The 16,731-nt window shown below is 28.8% G+C and overlaps 2 protein-coding genes across 7 annotated transcripts; one reads left to right on the top strand and one right to left on the bottom strand.

Moving 5' to 3' along the window:
* The first annotated feature begins 4,880 nt into the window (after positions 1–4,880).
* On the top strand, positions 4,881–7,669 carry Csl4 (exosome component 1 Csl4). Its single transcript, XM_015519990.2, has 6 exons — positions 4,881–5,246; positions 6,288–6,406; positions 6,912–6,983; positions 7,044–7,217; positions 7,298–7,379; positions 7,443–7,669. The coding sequence occupies exons 1-6, from the start codon at positions 5,219–5,221 to the stop codon at positions 7,556–7,558; spliced, it is 591 nt and encodes a 196-aa protein (XP_015375476.1). The 5' UTR covers positions 4,881–5,218; the 3' UTR covers positions 7,559–7,669.
* LOC107170010 (uncharacterized) lies at positions 7,655–14,645 on the bottom strand. Of its 6 annotated transcripts, none has more exons than XM_015520002.2 (13): positions 13,867–14,645; positions 13,530–13,718; positions 13,411–13,471; positions 13,269–13,327; positions 11,333–11,427; positions 9,391–11,169; positions 9,091–9,324; positions 8,797–8,853; positions 8,601–8,733; positions 8,388–8,504; positions 8,177–8,302; positions 7,967–8,115; positions 7,655–7,898 (listed from the first exon to the last, which is right to left on the bottom strand). In XM_015520002.2, exons 2-13 carry the CDS (start codon positions 13,547–13,549, stop codon positions 7,735–7,737), a joined length of 2,994 nt encoding a protein of 997 aa, XP_015375488.2. In that variant the 5' UTR covers positions 13,550–13,718; positions 13,867–14,645; the 3' UTR covers positions 7,655–7,734. The 6 variants fall into 6 exon arrangements, with proteins under 6 accessions (XP_015375488.2, XP_015375484.2, XP_015375485.2 ...); XM_015519998.2 differs by having other exon boundaries at positions 8,388–8,522; positions 13,867–14,643; XM_015519999.2 differs by having other exon boundaries at positions 8,388–8,522; positions 13,871–14,643.
* Between the last annotated feature and the right edge of the window lie 2,086 nt (positions 14,646–16,731).

Here is a 16,731-nt window from a genome sequence, read left to right as displayed (position 1 = left end):
TATATCTATGAGTTCAGCCGGAGGTGATGGTGGCACATATGTAAAAGCCTTCTTCTCGTTGTATAAGGTAGCGTTGTCGGCGATTGAACCAGCCATGTTTTTAAAAATGATTTTAAAAATAATAAAATAATAAACACTTAAATTTTATAAAACACTTGGAAAATAATAAACACTAAAGACTTGAAAAAAACTATAAGTTCAGAACGAATTATGAAGACTGTGAAAACACGGAGAGGAGAATTACAATTGTGTACGACTGAGAACAGACTGAATGAATGGCGGCTCTTGTAGAGCTAAGACGGGTGTGGATGAGTCCATTAATTGGTAGGAGATATAATATTAAGCTATCTAAGAGTCTAACGTGTAAGTGATTAAGGTATTTTTTAGTATATATTGGTTATTAATGTGATATTCACTAATATATATTAATTTGTTGTTGTTGTCGCGTATATCTATGAGTCCAACGTATAAGCGATTAAGATATTTTTTAGTACTAATGACATTTGCTTATAATAATAATATATATAATGTTATAAACAGATTGGTAATTATTATGTTATTCACTAATATATATTAATTTGTTATTGTTGTTAAGTATAGTATCTAAAGGACGAGAGTTTACTCGCGACTTATACATTTTCACTAATAGGTATTTTAATTTGTTGTTGTTAAATATAATATCTAAGAATCTACAGGAAAAATGTGTAATTGATAACTGATAATATTGATAATAATATTAAATAATATATGTTGCTCACATAACGGATCGGATGGTGGTGGGGAGGTGGGGGTTAATACACAAAATATATATCAGTCGCGTGATGAGTAGACGGGTTCAGGTGGAGGGGTAAATATACAAAATATGTATCGGTCACGTGATGAGTAGACGGGTTCAGGTGGTGTATGAGGTGGGGTGGGGTAAATATACGTCGCGTACGTGCGTGATCGGGCGGCGGCGAGGACGAGGATGAGTAAAGACTAGGATGAGCGGATGCGGGGATGCAGAGATGCGGATGCGGGGATCAGCGGGGCAGCAAGGATCAGCAAGGATCAGCGGGGCAGCAAGGATCAGCAAGGATCAGCGGGGCAGCAAGGATCAGCAAGGATCAGCAAGGATCAGCAAGGATCAGCGGGGCAGCAAGGATCAGCAAGGATCAGCCTTCTGAACATACCAAATCATACTACTCACAAAAAAATAAAATAGAAAACCCGCGGTCGTAAAACCAATATATATACTTACAGCTAACAGCTTTCTCGCTAAACGATTTTGTTATAGGGTCAACTCATCCTCCTACGTCCGTTTCCATAATTCGAAATACAGTTTTCAAAAAACGTACGTGCGATGTAGGTACATATAATATAATATCTTAGTCCATATACCATATACCCTGCATTCTGCAAAGACACCAATTATTGTTCTAGTATTAATCCGTCAATGTTCCATTACTTTTTTGATTATTCTAGATGTTCAAAAATTATTGTGTTCTGATGAGTTTTATTTGGGAATCTATAATGCAAATGTGCATGTATTTAATGATTGAATGATTCAGAGGTGCGATGCTGCGCAATGAAAGAGTATGATTGCCGGAAGGGGAGGAGGGGATGTTAATAACATGGCACCTTTACTCAGACTTGCGAGATACTGAGTTTATGTATTTACATTTTACGGTAGGTACCAATATATGTTAAATATATATTATATATAATAAAGATAGTATAGGTACGGTATTTAAAAAAAACTCCCCTCCACCCAAAGGATAATTCCTGTCTACGCTACTAAAATGCCACTATTAAAAAATTATTTTATATTTCTAATCGCATTTTTTCAATTTATGTAAATTGTATTTTTTTATTTCTGTTTATTTTATAGTTTCATTATATCACTTAAATAATTGAATTGCATTTTTACTAGGTACTACTGTCTATTGTCTACTATGATTATTTATCTACTTGTAGTGTATAATAGCGTATTCAATTATATTATAATTTATATAATTTATATTTATTGTATACCTAAGTACATAACTGTTATTAAGTTAATTAATATAATTTTTTGAATATTGTAAGCTAGACATAAGTCCTATGAATTAAAAAATAATTAGGTAATTATATAAAATGTAAAAGAAAAATATAAATTATTATTATTCGGCATTTCATAAATATTTAACTAATATTTTCGAGTAAGTAGGTACCTACCTATACTATATAGGTACGTAAGTTATTTAATTTAACCAATTTAAATACCTATTCTACCTATTTATGAACAATAATATGAACTATTTATTGTTTGTAATATTGAATTAAGACAGTGGCTTCATTAGGAATTTGTCCAGGAGGAGAGGGGAGATTAGAATTAGTTTACACATAGATTACTGAATTTTCAAGAACAGTATGTGACTGGTAGGTAGCTACCTGCTGGGATTACTAATTTATCAAAAATATTTAAAGTACCTATATTTTATCGTCAGCACATAATCCCACAAGCAACAATTTAATAAATAAATCATAGGCGTGTCCAGGCCTCCATGGCTGGAGAGGCCATTTAAAAAATTTAAATTTTTTACTTACTACAACGATCTGTATTTTATAATCTATATTTGTAACTTTTTATTTTTGTATGGAAATTATATAGCACTACTAACACTATAATATAGAAATCTATGTTTCAAACACGGTAGATTATACGCCAAGAGGCTAAGAATCAAGTCACCGGGGTGGTCGGGACCCACCCTGCCTCCCCCGTAGACACGCCTATAATATTATTATTATTATTTATAACGTAATATTAAATATTTATAAATCTTTATATTATAAAGGCTTTGGGGATCTATCCCCCTAATTCCCCTTGATTACGCCCTTGGATTTGGATAGTAAATTAAATATGTCAACATTGTCAACTACAAATGAATAAAAATGTTTAGAACACACAAGCAATCAATTAAAATAATATTAAATACCACAAATGTATAAAGAAACGAATTATTTTTAAATTGATTTGAAAACATTGATACATATTTTCAGAGCTATTGCAGACTACAGTTTTGACAACAATTTAATATTAAATAAATATTTTATAATTGCCAGGCTGCATGAACGATCACTAAACATTTAATGAATCAATAGTGAACTTATGATCCATTGGTCAATTAAACATAATTTAATGGCACATGATTAGTTCATTAAATTTCATTGAACCATTAAATGAATTAATTTTTCATGCGTATTTATTAATATTTTATTTAAAAATCTACTAAATAGATAAAATAGGTTATGTTTAAATATTGATATTCATTACAAAAACCAATAAGGCATCTTGACAGATAGTATACCTACGTACCTACTTATTGTACCTATTTAAAATTGTTACAGACATGGACTAAGCACAGTAGAGTAGTGGCCATTTATTATTTCGCCTTTTTTGGCACGTTTTGATAAGCTGTGGCCGGCCAAATTTGCTGTTCTTATTATTAATCTAGATTCTAGACTACAGAGGCACAGACTGAAATGCAGCAGAGTCTACTACTATAAATCTAGTTTCAGTCTTTCACTTTTCAGTGTTCATCATGAACTAAGAAGATCTTCTTAGTTCCTGATGTTCATTTATTCAGTTGACTTATATTTACATTGGTTAATATTGTTAATAATACTGCTAACAAATTAGAGGTGGGAATTTCCGGTAATTTGAACGATCCGAATCATTTGAATCGAATTCTTCTACTGATTTGGTCCGTAAGGACGTTGACAGACTGTTCGTGGCTGTATATAACGGTTTAAGATATATATTAAGATATATTAAACCAGTGGCGGCTCGTGAACCGTATGATAGGTGAGGCAGATATTTTAAAAATGTAAACACACCATAGGGCAGTGGGAAATAATTTCCCACCAAAAAAATTAAAATCTTAAAGGTTCTTTTATAATAATTCATCGGTAGAGTGCGTTATAACAAATGTCAATATATCACTAAACATAGATAATTGTATATTATTAAAATTAATTATTAAACCGTGCTGTATATGTATTTTTATAATATGTCGTCGTCTGCCGGTGTCATGACTGGGTAAAAGATGGCGAAACGATTCTGCGATTAGTCATCACTAGTCACTACCCACGAACTAAGATAAACAGGACTGGAAACGATGGACGGGAGGAGTGCGGGTAGCCGGAACGCTTGCAGTACATGGACAAATGTGGCTCTATCTATTTATAATATTTAGCATTTGTTACACATATATTTATTTGCATATTATTTCTATTTATAATTACAATAGTTTAATTTTATTACATTTATACGCACCTATTAGCTCTTAGGTATTAGCATTTTAGTATTTAATGTATACTACTTTAATGAAATTTTAATGTTTATCCTCAAGTATTATATCACAACAAGAACGCGACAATATTCCAATATGGAAAATAAAAACCAACAAAAATAAATTCAAAGAAAAAGAAGTATGATGCTAACTTAGTTATTACTTAAGTCTTAATAGCTTTTAAATTTTAATTTACAATTATTTTCAACAATACTTTAAAATTGAATCAATACAGTGTATATTAAGTACTTTAAAAAAAAATTAATTTTAGTTGGATATATTATAAGCAAAGATTGTTAAAGAATTAATAAAAACTTACAAGTTACACGAATATATTTATTTTTTAAACAGCTTAGTAGTACCTACAGTCACTGATTAAATATTGAATCAATGCTACAGTAACTAACGAATAACGGACACTGATGTATTAATATTTCTTAGAATGGATCATAGATGGCGTTAAAATTGCACTTGAACTAGAAGCGTTACACTATAGAACAGTGTAACTACTGTTCCATGGTTACACTGTGGTTCCGTAGATAACTGTTCTATGATAACTATCTCGTTCGACTCATTCCAGTCCAGTTTATTTGTTTATCTTAGTGGCTTAGTTCGTGTCACTTATACTCGAGTTTGTTTTCGTCGTTTTCGAGCGGCACGACGAGGTGTCCATTCCAATAATTCGATAATAGTGATAATACCCATCAGTATTCACTTGTCGTATCAGAACCAAAAGAAAAGTTTCATTAAAAACAGCCCAAAGATCTAAAGATCGATATTTTATTTGACCGAATATTTTTAATAGGCTAATACATATACATCATTCGGTCGCGAATTCACTCGACAGATTCGTTCGTTTTGATTCATTCAGTCGCGACCATCGCAACTCTATTACATATTACACAATGCAAAATAAAATAATTTGTGTGCCCGGTAAGTTTTTAATGATATACTAAAATATACTTGTGTTTTGCCATCAAATTACAATTTTTAAACCAGTTTTTGGTTGAACTCTGGCTTTTGGGTACGTTTTTTTCTCCGGACCCAAAAGCCAGAGTTCAACCCAGTTTTTATTTTAAATCTTTATAAAACTACATTTTCTCTAATAATGCATAATGCTTAATTCTTTTGACCTCCCTTATTAATATTTACATTAATTGTTACTTTGTAGATTTATAAAAGATAATTTATTTATTATAGCTGATTTTCAAAAATATATTTGAATTCCATTCAATAGGTAATACAATATTATTGTTAATACTACTAATATTCTGGGTATACTTATCATATTTGCAGTGTAGAAAACAGGTATACTGACTCTTATTTCAAATTTATGTTATTCATATGGCAAAATATTTGCATATCATTGCAAATTTTGTGATTTTTCACCATTTACCACTATGGTATTACACTTATAATTTTCTAATTAGCTTTATCTTAAATTAAATGTTTAACCCTTAGCATAGCTGCATTGTGATTATCATAGATGATACACAAAACTCAAAATTATTTGAAAACGTTGCTGTATCGAGATTTATATTTGATTTTGTTTTGATGAGATGTTAATTATTTAAAATTTAAAATACGTAGCTTTTATGAATGATTCCGATAATTATGTTACAATATTGTTCAAAACCAATTTTATTTTAAATTTTGTATTTCCCATTATTATAAAAGTTACTAAACAATTATATGTATTTTTTTTCTGTCATTGATATCTATTTCATTTTTGCTACTTAAACAAACTATTAATTTAATGCTAGTACTTTTCTTGTATTCACTATTTTACTAACATTTTTATTTAAAGTACCTATATTATTTTATGTACTATTTTGAAGTTTATATTTTTGTTGTAAAATTATGCCAACTGAGAAATTAGTTAACTATTAATTATGTATTGAAATATTAAAGGTACTTACTTGTTTTGAAAAAAACAAAATAGATTTTTTACTTAAATGAATTGTTTATATTTAGGACAACGGCTTTGTCGACTAGATTCGACACACACTTTAGGTAAAGGGACATACAAAAGACAAGATTACATTTATTCTAGTTTGGCTGGAATCGTGAATGTAGATAATACAAACAATAAGGTGAATAAAAGTTAAGAGGACGTGATACCCGCATGTGTTGTCTCTGTCTTACAAGTGCATTATATAGTAAATTTTACGTTCAGCAGAACACATGTAGCTCCATTTGCTTAAAAATTAGAGTGAATTGACCTCTCATAAAATTTAAAGGTATGATTGTTATCTAGCCAACCTCATATGCTTTTTATTATATTTAAATTTTAAAGGAAGTTATGAGTATTTTAAGATGCACAAAAAATGTACAATTTTAAAATACTCATATCTCGCTTTAAATTTGATATAAAATAAAAAGCATATGAGGTTGTCTAGATAATAATCTTACCTTTAAATTTTATAAGAGGTCAGTTCACTCTAATTTTTAAGTTAACGGAGCTACACGTGTTCTGCTGAGCGAAAAATGTACCATGTTACACATTTGTAAGACGGAGACAACACTTGCGGGTATCACGTCCTCTTAAGAGAATTTAATAAATAAATAAAAATAGGATTAAAACTAATCATGTTTTAGATATCTGTAGTGGAAGTTCGAAGTAAAGATAAGACTATTGTTCCTGCACCTGGAGACATTGTAACAGCAATGGTAATATAACATTAATTTATGATTTTTTTTAACAATTAAGTATAACATATTTCTTGTTAGGTTACTACAATAAACCAAGATATGTGCAAGTGTCTTATTACAAGTGTCTGTGGACATGAGCTGAATGAAACGTACAGAAGTAGTCTAAGAAGACAAGATGTGCGCATGAAAGAAATAGACAAAATCGATATGTTACAGTGTTTTAGACCAGGAGATATAATATTAGCTAGAATAGTAAGTCTTGGATATCTGATCATCTTAAATATCACATACCTAGCCACCATTAATATTTTTGACTCGCATTTAATTTTCAGTTGCCAATGACTGAAGCTCATACCTTTAAACTAACCACTGCTGAAAATGAACTTGGTGTAGTTATTGCATGCAGTGAATATGGTTGGAATATTTATTGATCCATGATTTTAATACTTGTTAAAATTCATATTGTGTAATTTTCAGGGCATCCAATGACCCCAATTAGTTGGACAGAAATGAAATGTACAAAAACAAGTGCCGTAGAATACCGAAAAGTAGCAAAAATTGTTCAAGACAACACTGAAAAAAACATTTCATGATATTATCAATTATTATTTTTTTTAATACACACATTATTTTTGTGTAAAAATTAATTGTCATCAAGGTTCTTATGTTGTAAAATAAAACAAAAAAACTTAAAAAGAGAAAAATTATAACAGTATTTATTACATTTTTATTCCAACACTATTAGATGAAATAAAATAAAAAACTTATGTCAAGAGGCTTGAGAAGACTTAATTTTATTTAACTTCTTAATTTGAGCAAGCTTATAAAATTCTTGCAATTCTTCTTCAAAAGAAACTTTTTCAACGGTTTGTGTTTTCACTATTGGTGCTAAAGGTTGTTTGTATCCATACCAGTCGGTTAACCATTCATCGTCTAAACAATTTTTAATTACATTAAATAGCAGAATTTTTTTTGTTTATTAATAAAAATATATTACTTACCTAAATCATAGTAAGGAGTTTGAGTTTGTTTTCTTTCGCCAAACCTAATATCCAATTGGACTTGACTTTCATCATCGTTTCCATGACTGATAGCACGGTCAGCTTCTGAATTCTCAGAATATGTTACAAATGCATAATAAACGCGAAAACTATAAAATAAAATTATATAAAATATGGGAAAAAGAACTTTTGCTAATTATTTATAAGTACTCTGGTTTTTTGTGAAGTGTTAAAGATTGTATTGCACCAAATTCTTTGAACCGATTGTATAAGTAACGCTTTCCAAGTTTGATTGGTATTTGTCCAACATATACCACCCTTTTCTGGTCTTTGTTCCTAGATAATTCAATTTGTACAGTAATAACACATTTTGAATATAATTTCTAGTATAAAATTATACAATAATGTGTATCCTCATTACCTTTGAAGAGTGGTTCGTGCATTTTGATTATATAGTGATCCTTGTGAAGGAGTATCAGTTCTGTTACGATTATAATAATCATCTGGATTAGATGATGTTGATGATGAGCGGCTACTTCTATTATTATAACCAGACCTTATAAATTAAATGAGGTAAAATATTTATAATTAACTTATATATTGCTTATAATTTAAAATCATTTTTAACTCAAACCTTGATAAATTACGGTGAGATGAATGCACTCTAGTTTGGTGGCCTTTTTTTTGGGACTTATCATGTATGTTTGAATATTTTCCTTGTGTTTTATCATTGCACAACATTGAATCATCAGAAGTATTATCATTATCTAAAAACAAAAATTATTTAATAAATAATTTTAAGAGTATATAACTTAAATAAAAAAATTAACCATTATCTTCTATTAAATTGCCCTTCATCAAGCTTGAGGTCTTTGCTATTTCTGATGCTAAAAGAACAAAACAATTTTAGTTAGTTTAAGGGGTTCTATTCTATAATATGATAAAAAAAAGCATTTTAGTTACTAAAAAGTGGTTTAGGATAGACAAATCAATTCAACAATATCACAAAAATAAAATGTATAGTATAGATCTACCAAATAATAATTTTAAAAAACAATTTTGTAGAATTTTGCTTTTCATAATAAGTAGTCCTTTAGTTTAATAAATCTATAATACAATATTACCAAAAGATGATGGTAGAAGTTTCTTTATGTATTCAATTTTCATCCGCTTTTTTTGCAATTCTTCATCTTCATTGTTTATTTCTTTAGAAGCAGTATTTTGTTCTTCTTTATCATCAATCTTTCTTTTTTGACCAATGAAATGTTCAGCTGTGTTTCGATCAAACTCTTCTTTCATTGCTTTCAATTTCACATTATCTGTTGCAACAACGTCTATTGCAGGCTCTTCTTTAATCTCTGTAATAAAATTTTAAATTATGATACAATATAGTATGTATTATTAATATATAATACAAATATTACCTGAAATATTTATCAAACCCATTTTTTCTCTTTTTGCTCTGAATTCTTCCCACGAGATTTTTTTTTTATCAGTTTGAGAATCTATATCCTCAGATTTTATTGAAGATACAATAGTTTCCATGTTTTTTATGATAATTTTTCGACCTTCAACATTTCCGTTCTCAGCAGAATGAATTTTAATTGGATTAACGCATTTTGTTTCATTTTCAGTTTTTAAATTTATTTTAAAATTGGGTTGAGTAGTGCTCTTATTATTTTCCGGTTCAAGTTTTGTTATTTTATCCTTCACTGAAGTTAGATCATTACTTAGATCTTTCGGTTTATAATTAAGATTGTATATTAAATGATTTTTTGAATTGTCAGTTGTCTTTATAGAACTGTCATTTGGACCTTGATGTTGAGAAGCAAAATTTTCCGAAGATAAAACAATTTGATCAATTTTCACTAAACTATGACCTACAGCAGTACTTTGTAAACCTTTAGAAGAATGGTGATTTATCACCGTTTCAATATTTTCTTTACTAGTATCATTAAAATCTTCAGGTTCACATTTTATAACAAGTGTTGTACGTTTCATAGGAATTCGTCCATTACCTAATTTTTTCGGTTCATAATGAAAGTTATTTGCAATGTATTTAACGCCACCATTTTCAGTAGCTTTAATAGACTTTTTATTGTTAGCTCGATGCTTAGTAGTAGAATTTTTTAATAATGGAGGTGATAACCTTATTTCATCTTTTACTAAGCTGTGGATATTCGATGTACAATTCAAACTGTTGGCAGAATAACAAGGTTTTACTTCTTTTTTAACAATGGGTTTTTCAATAGAGCCATAGACATTTTCAGGTTCAAATTTCATTACTGGTGATTGAACTTTAACAGAGATTTGATTAGTACCTAAATGTTTTGATTTACTATATATGGGTTGCTTAACACTATTGGTAGTTTTTAAAGATATTTTATTGATATCTTCATACTTTGAAGTTGATTTTTTTAATAGCAACGGAGTAACACTATCATCTATAACTTTAACCACATTATGACTGTTAGTTTTACTTTGTGAACCATATTTTCTGACACTATTTTTCACTTTTACAATATTATTGTGACTATTTGATGTAGTTTGTGAATCATCAGCAAAATAATTAAGATCAAAAATGGTGTCTTCGATAGTTTCATTTTCATCAATAGGTTCCGATTTAATAATTGGTGTTTGAAAATTAACCGGAATTTGATCATTGGCAGGATCTTTAGGTTCACAAAAAGGATAAAAAATATCTTTAACATCAGAATTATCAGGAGTTTTGATGGAAATTCTGTTAGTTCCTTGTGCCTTTGAAGTAGAAAATTTTAATGACGAAGATGAAACATTTTCTACAATTTTTTCCAAACCTATGCTATTTTGTAAATCATCAGTAGAATAAAATGGATTGACATCCATTACAGCCATGTTTTCTTCAACATCATTGACATCTTCAACTTCACATTTAACAATAGATGAGTTAATATACCCCAACATTTGATTATTTACCTGTTCTGTTTCACAAAAAGGATTATGTATGAGATGCTTGACATCAGAAGTTCTTATTGTTTTAATAGATGTTCTATTAATGCCTCGTTTCGGAGCAAAACTTTTTGATAATGATGAAGAAGGAATATTTTCTTCTGCTTTTACAAAATTTAGACTATCAGTAGTATCTATAGAATTTTCAGCAGAATAACATTCATTTAACGGTTCTTCTTTTTCAATTTTTATTGTGATTTGACAGTCTTTATTTTCTGAAACAACATTTTATGAACCAATATTTATTGAAATAATGATGATGATTATGTTTTTTTAAATATATATATATATATATATATATCAGCTTTTAGTAAATTAAACTATTATATATACTATTACAACTCAACAATTATGGAAGATTGTATTAAACATATTTACCATGAGTACTAAACAGTTCTTGATCAAATAGTTCTGAAAAACTCATATTTTTACAGTCTTCTGGAAGTTCAAATCCTGTATTATATCTTGATACCCTAAACAATAAAAATGATAGTTATAAATAACCACAATAAAATTTCATTACTTGCAGCTTAATTAAAACTAAATCAAGAAAATTAAGTACATATATATCATCTTGTATCATATATATTTCGTTATGTTACTTAACTAGGACCAGTGCCGTATCTAGGCATTGGCAAGGTGGGCAGTGGCCAAGGGCGCAGTTTAAAATGAACGCACTAGGGGCGCAATTTTTATATCATTTAAATACTAAAAATTCATTATAAATCTATAACATTGGTTGCCAAAGGCGCACATAAAGCTAGTTACGGCACTGACTAGGACCCCAGTCTATTTCAATTAAATTCATTATTACCGCCAATCCACTCAACAAGATATAACTCCCCAATCCCCAACGTATCATTTAGTTTTCAAGCAGTTTGTTTAATTTATGCATCGTTATTCTTTTATAATATCTAAATGTTATTTAATCATTCAATAACAATATATCATCCATTTTCAAGGATAGCTTATAGAAGTTAATTACTAAAACTTAATTCAGACAAATATCAAAAAACAATAGGAAAATACTTGCATGGATATCCCTGTTATATATATATATATATATATATATTTTTTTTTTAATTTGCCCTTTATTAAAAAATAATTATAGCAAATACCCTGTTATATATATTTATTAAATTATCACTAGTTACTATATGCTTACGCATATAATATATAATAATAATAGATTTTGTAAATAATATCAACCAAATTTAGATACATGTAATCAAAATATATTCAATAGAAGAACCATACTCGACAGAACAGATTTCAATGACCACATCAGTTCAACAACCATCCCACCACTGGCACCACCAGGCATCAAGTCTACTATCTGTATGCCTACTTTGTAGTGAAGCTGTGCCACTGTATACAAGTGAGCCTCTGGGTAAGATACTTGAATAAACTATGGAATGTTGGCTATATTATAGTAAATAGTAATAACACTAATAACTATATTATTTATAATAATTGTATACGAAATAAATTTGTAAATTAAAAACAATTCAGGACTCAAGTACATATTGTTTTTAATGACTTTAAATTACTAATTAATTCACATAATTTTTTGCTATAAATATTTTTTATGTTTTTCATTATTTATTTGATATTATATTTTAATGAAACTAAATTTTTCTTATCAATATGGTTGAAATTAAAAACGAGATCCTATACTTTAGTAAGTGAAACCTTATCTATATGCTTATCTTAAAAACTAAACAAATAATTATTTTTTGTAAATTTCCATTCACTCTAAGGGCCAGTTGTACCGTCTCTGATTAAAGTTAACCGGAGTTTAATCGGCCGAATTTGCACGGTTAAATATCTGTTATCAGTTGATTAAGCGTAATCGAAGTTTAACCGTAGACGGTACAACTGGCCCTAATTGTTTATGTTTCATGAAATATTCTACACTTTGAAGTGTTATTAAAATATATAATATAACCTTGAAAAATATATTTTCAAGATAATTTAAATAATTTATAAAAGGTCAATTTAAATCATAATAATTACATATTTTAATACATCTAATATTTACATTCAATATTTTATCAATTTTCCATAAACTCTATTAAGAATATGTTAGACTATCTAATCAATGATATATATATTTTTAGGTGACTTTCAAATTTGAATGTTCAACTCATACAAGTCTCATATACCATCTTACTTATCTTTACATGAGGCGTAATTATTCTTGTATAAGAGAATAATACAATTTTTTAATCATAAACATACAAGTGTTCCACATAAATAAGTGGATACACTGCACATAATTAAATATATATTAAATAATCACAAAATAACTCACGAAGAATAATATGAATCAAAAATATAATCCAAATTGGCTTGATTACTAATTTCATTCACCTGAAACAAATAGAAAGTTTAATATTAAACAATAACTTCCATTTTTCAATGATGTGAAAAAAAACGAAAAAAATAATCTATACCTCGGCCATGTCATAAGGCGTAGACTGATCATTGAAGGAGAAACAATCCTTTGATGGTGACCTACAACATGAAATAATTATAAATCTGAACAAAAGAAAAATGTAAATCTGAAACTCACTCTATCATGTCTGAATACATAACTGCCAATTTAAAAGAAAGCGGTATAGTAAAACTTTCCAAGTGTTGTCTGAATTAGTATCTATGCGTAATAGTGTTTGGGTATAAAATATTAGATAGGTTGATAAATATATTACGACACAACAAAAACAACTACAAATAATCAAACATTGTAGCAAGGATAATTTACCTAAAAAAAAAATAACAACAAAAATAAAAATAGTTCGAAAACAGTATGAATCAAAAATCATGCAAGGTGGTGAAAAACAAGTAATAGCAATAAATAGTGACATTGTCTTTCAACGGTAGTAACTACTAAATTAAAACTATGGACTTACCTACCCTAAGACTTGGACAATATACAGTGCCCCTCAGAAGTAGGAGTAATGGTACACTATATTAAAATAGTAGTAAAAGTAGTAGTAATGATAGCAATTAGTAACTAACAATTGTAGATGGTTGTGTTGTAGTACTCGTAGACAACTGACTAGTACGAGTACCAAGTAATTGATTAATAGAACGTATAAGCAAAAGCGCAACGACGATGACAGTATGGGAGTATGGTAATTAATAATTATTGCTGTAGTGGCTGGAACAATGGCTATCAACGACACATTTAACCCGTCCAAAAGAAAAAGGATCGCGCACTTATCCAAAGAAACAATAATCGGTTGCTGCAGAGGGACGGATGTCGTCGTCAAACGTTTAGGAACTATTATTATAAATAACACACCGACCGGATCAGCGCTATTGTATAATTTTATTGTAATTTTATACTACATGAAACGATAACACTAAAAAACATAAATAAAAACGTGTCGAACGAGCGAGTGAATGGCGTGTGCGCATACAACGTACGTACGCGAGTGCGTTGGCCGTTTGCGCTAAACCGTTTTCCGACGACGATATCAGCAATGTCGATAATTTTACTGTTGATCAATGATCGGCGTCGACTTGCCTCACACAGACACACCGCTCCCGAATTTATTATTAACAACTAAAAATTATATTTTATTATTATGGACCGCGTTTTCCTCAACTCCACAACCTAGTCAACTCGGTAGTCAGTAATCGTCTCGGTACAATTGAACTTCGACATTGGACAACCTCACGTGGTCACATGCTCTGTTATCACATGACGACCGTGATAGGTACGCGATAGCAAGACAATCGTGGAAGATGTCGCATCATCGCAGACATTCGTAATAATTCGAAGTCGCACTACCGTCTACCGGTATGCGAACTTTACTGCGAAGTCACAATTTATGATAAAAATAGATAAATGTAAAATATTATCACAATTGAGGTACAATAATTATACATTTATGATGTAATAAAATAGACAACAAAATGTAAACCTCAATAAATAGCCCTGAAATATTTTGTATTTTTTTTATCAAGTCAAGAAAATGCTAATTAAAAATTTTAAATTATATCCAACAAATATAATATACTTATATTGGCTATATGTTTATAGTTATTTGTTTATTACTATTACTTTTTAATATTATTTTTATATAATGTTTGAAATAGGTTAAAAAACCAAAATAAATATCGTTATAAAATGGTTTTAAAAATGATGAATGTCTTCCTATTATTATTTATTATATTATATAATGTATTATGTAGGTATATTATATAATAGAATTATGCGTGTTTTTAAAAAACAATTTTTTGGAAGTGTGATAATAGTAATAAATAATAAAAAATAATTAAATTAAATAAATTATCAAAATATGTTGTCCTTTTTGAGCTATTCAATCATTTTATTAAAATTTTAACTTAGTTTTTCCAATTATGTACCATTATAAACCTGATAGACTTATTTTATGAGTGAAAAAGCTCGAAAAGGCTCTTTTTTAGCTTTTCATAATCCGATAAAGAAATATCAAAAACACAGTTTGACAAAATAGTCAATAAGTAATTTAATTGAAATTTTGGCCATATTATGTAACTGAATTAATAATAAATACCTATTTACTTTCTACATTTGTAAAATATTGGTGAAATTTTGGGTGGGTCCGGCGGGCCTCTTCTCCCAGATCCTACCTAGTCGCAGTGGCGCCGAAGCCCTAAAAATCTAGTAGGGCAAAAAATATTTCAAGAGGCCTAACATCTTAATATCGGAAAAAATGGCATACCGTGGAGAGGAGAGGAAAATGGTCAATATGAAGCGGCCCTATCTTAAATTTTCAAAATATGTCGAACCATGGCCCAACCTTAACATAGGGTTCGGCGCCACTGCCTAGCGGTGCAGTTAACGATCTGCTGTAAATTGGATACCTAGAGAAATCACTTTAATAGTAATGTTAAATTTTAATTCTTTGATATAAAAATAGAAAACCATGTAGTATATAAAAAACGATTCTGATTTCTGAGCGAAAAATGTCCGTCAGCCTTTATTCAATAATATTATTTTACTATTAGACATTGGTATTGGTAGTACCGCTCATTATCTTTCTTCTATGGTACCGCTGATAACATAATATATATTTGTATATTTAATCAGCTTGGTAGTACATAGTACAGAAGGTTAATCTTAATTTTAATTTGAAAATCTTTCGTATCTAAAAAGTATAAAAATATATCTTAAACGGTTTAGTCTAAGCTGTAATTGTATATATATAAGGACAGTACTACATATCAAAGTATATTATTCGCATACTTAATGTTAAATTGTATATAACACATTTAATACTAAAAGAACCTTTCTAATTCAATAATTAATTTCCGAGTATCAAATTTAACTTCCTTCAATTTTTACAGTCAAATTAGTAAAATAATTTATTAAGAAACAAGAAAAAGTAAAATCGAAAAGAAAGAATATTTTTTTTAAGCAAGATAAAGATCTTAGTATTATATTTGTGTGAAATTTTTTATTTAGACCAAATATTAATTTGTATGTCATTTTTTAAAATCATTTGATGGTAATGATGCATTTTAACTATTTTTTCAAATTAATTGAAAATATTTTACGTCATTTAAAAATATATTTACAAAAACCTCATTCTAAACATTTTTTTGTGTATTTCTTATGATTTTTAATTTTTAAATTCTTATTTTAAATATTGTACATTTGATAAATACTTAACAAAAAATTAATATGTACAATTTCATGATTTTGATTAATATTTTCAACATTTTAATCATAGAAGTTGAATGCTTAAAAAAGATCATCCATATGTCTTAAAATTTTATTATAT

This window comes from Diuraphis noxia, unplaced genomic scaffold, assembly GCF_037042655.1.
Source record: "Diuraphis noxia isolate RWA-SAM2 unplaced genomic scaffold, SU_Dnox_SAM2 contig0003, whole genome shotgun sequence".
In the NCBI taxonomy this organism is placed as follows: domain Eukaryota; kingdom Metazoa; phylum Arthropoda; class Insecta; order Hemiptera; family Aphididae; genus Diuraphis; species Diuraphis noxia.
The sequence above is the reverse complement of the archived record's forward strand: the minus strand, read 5'-3'. Positions and strand labels throughout refer to the sequence as shown.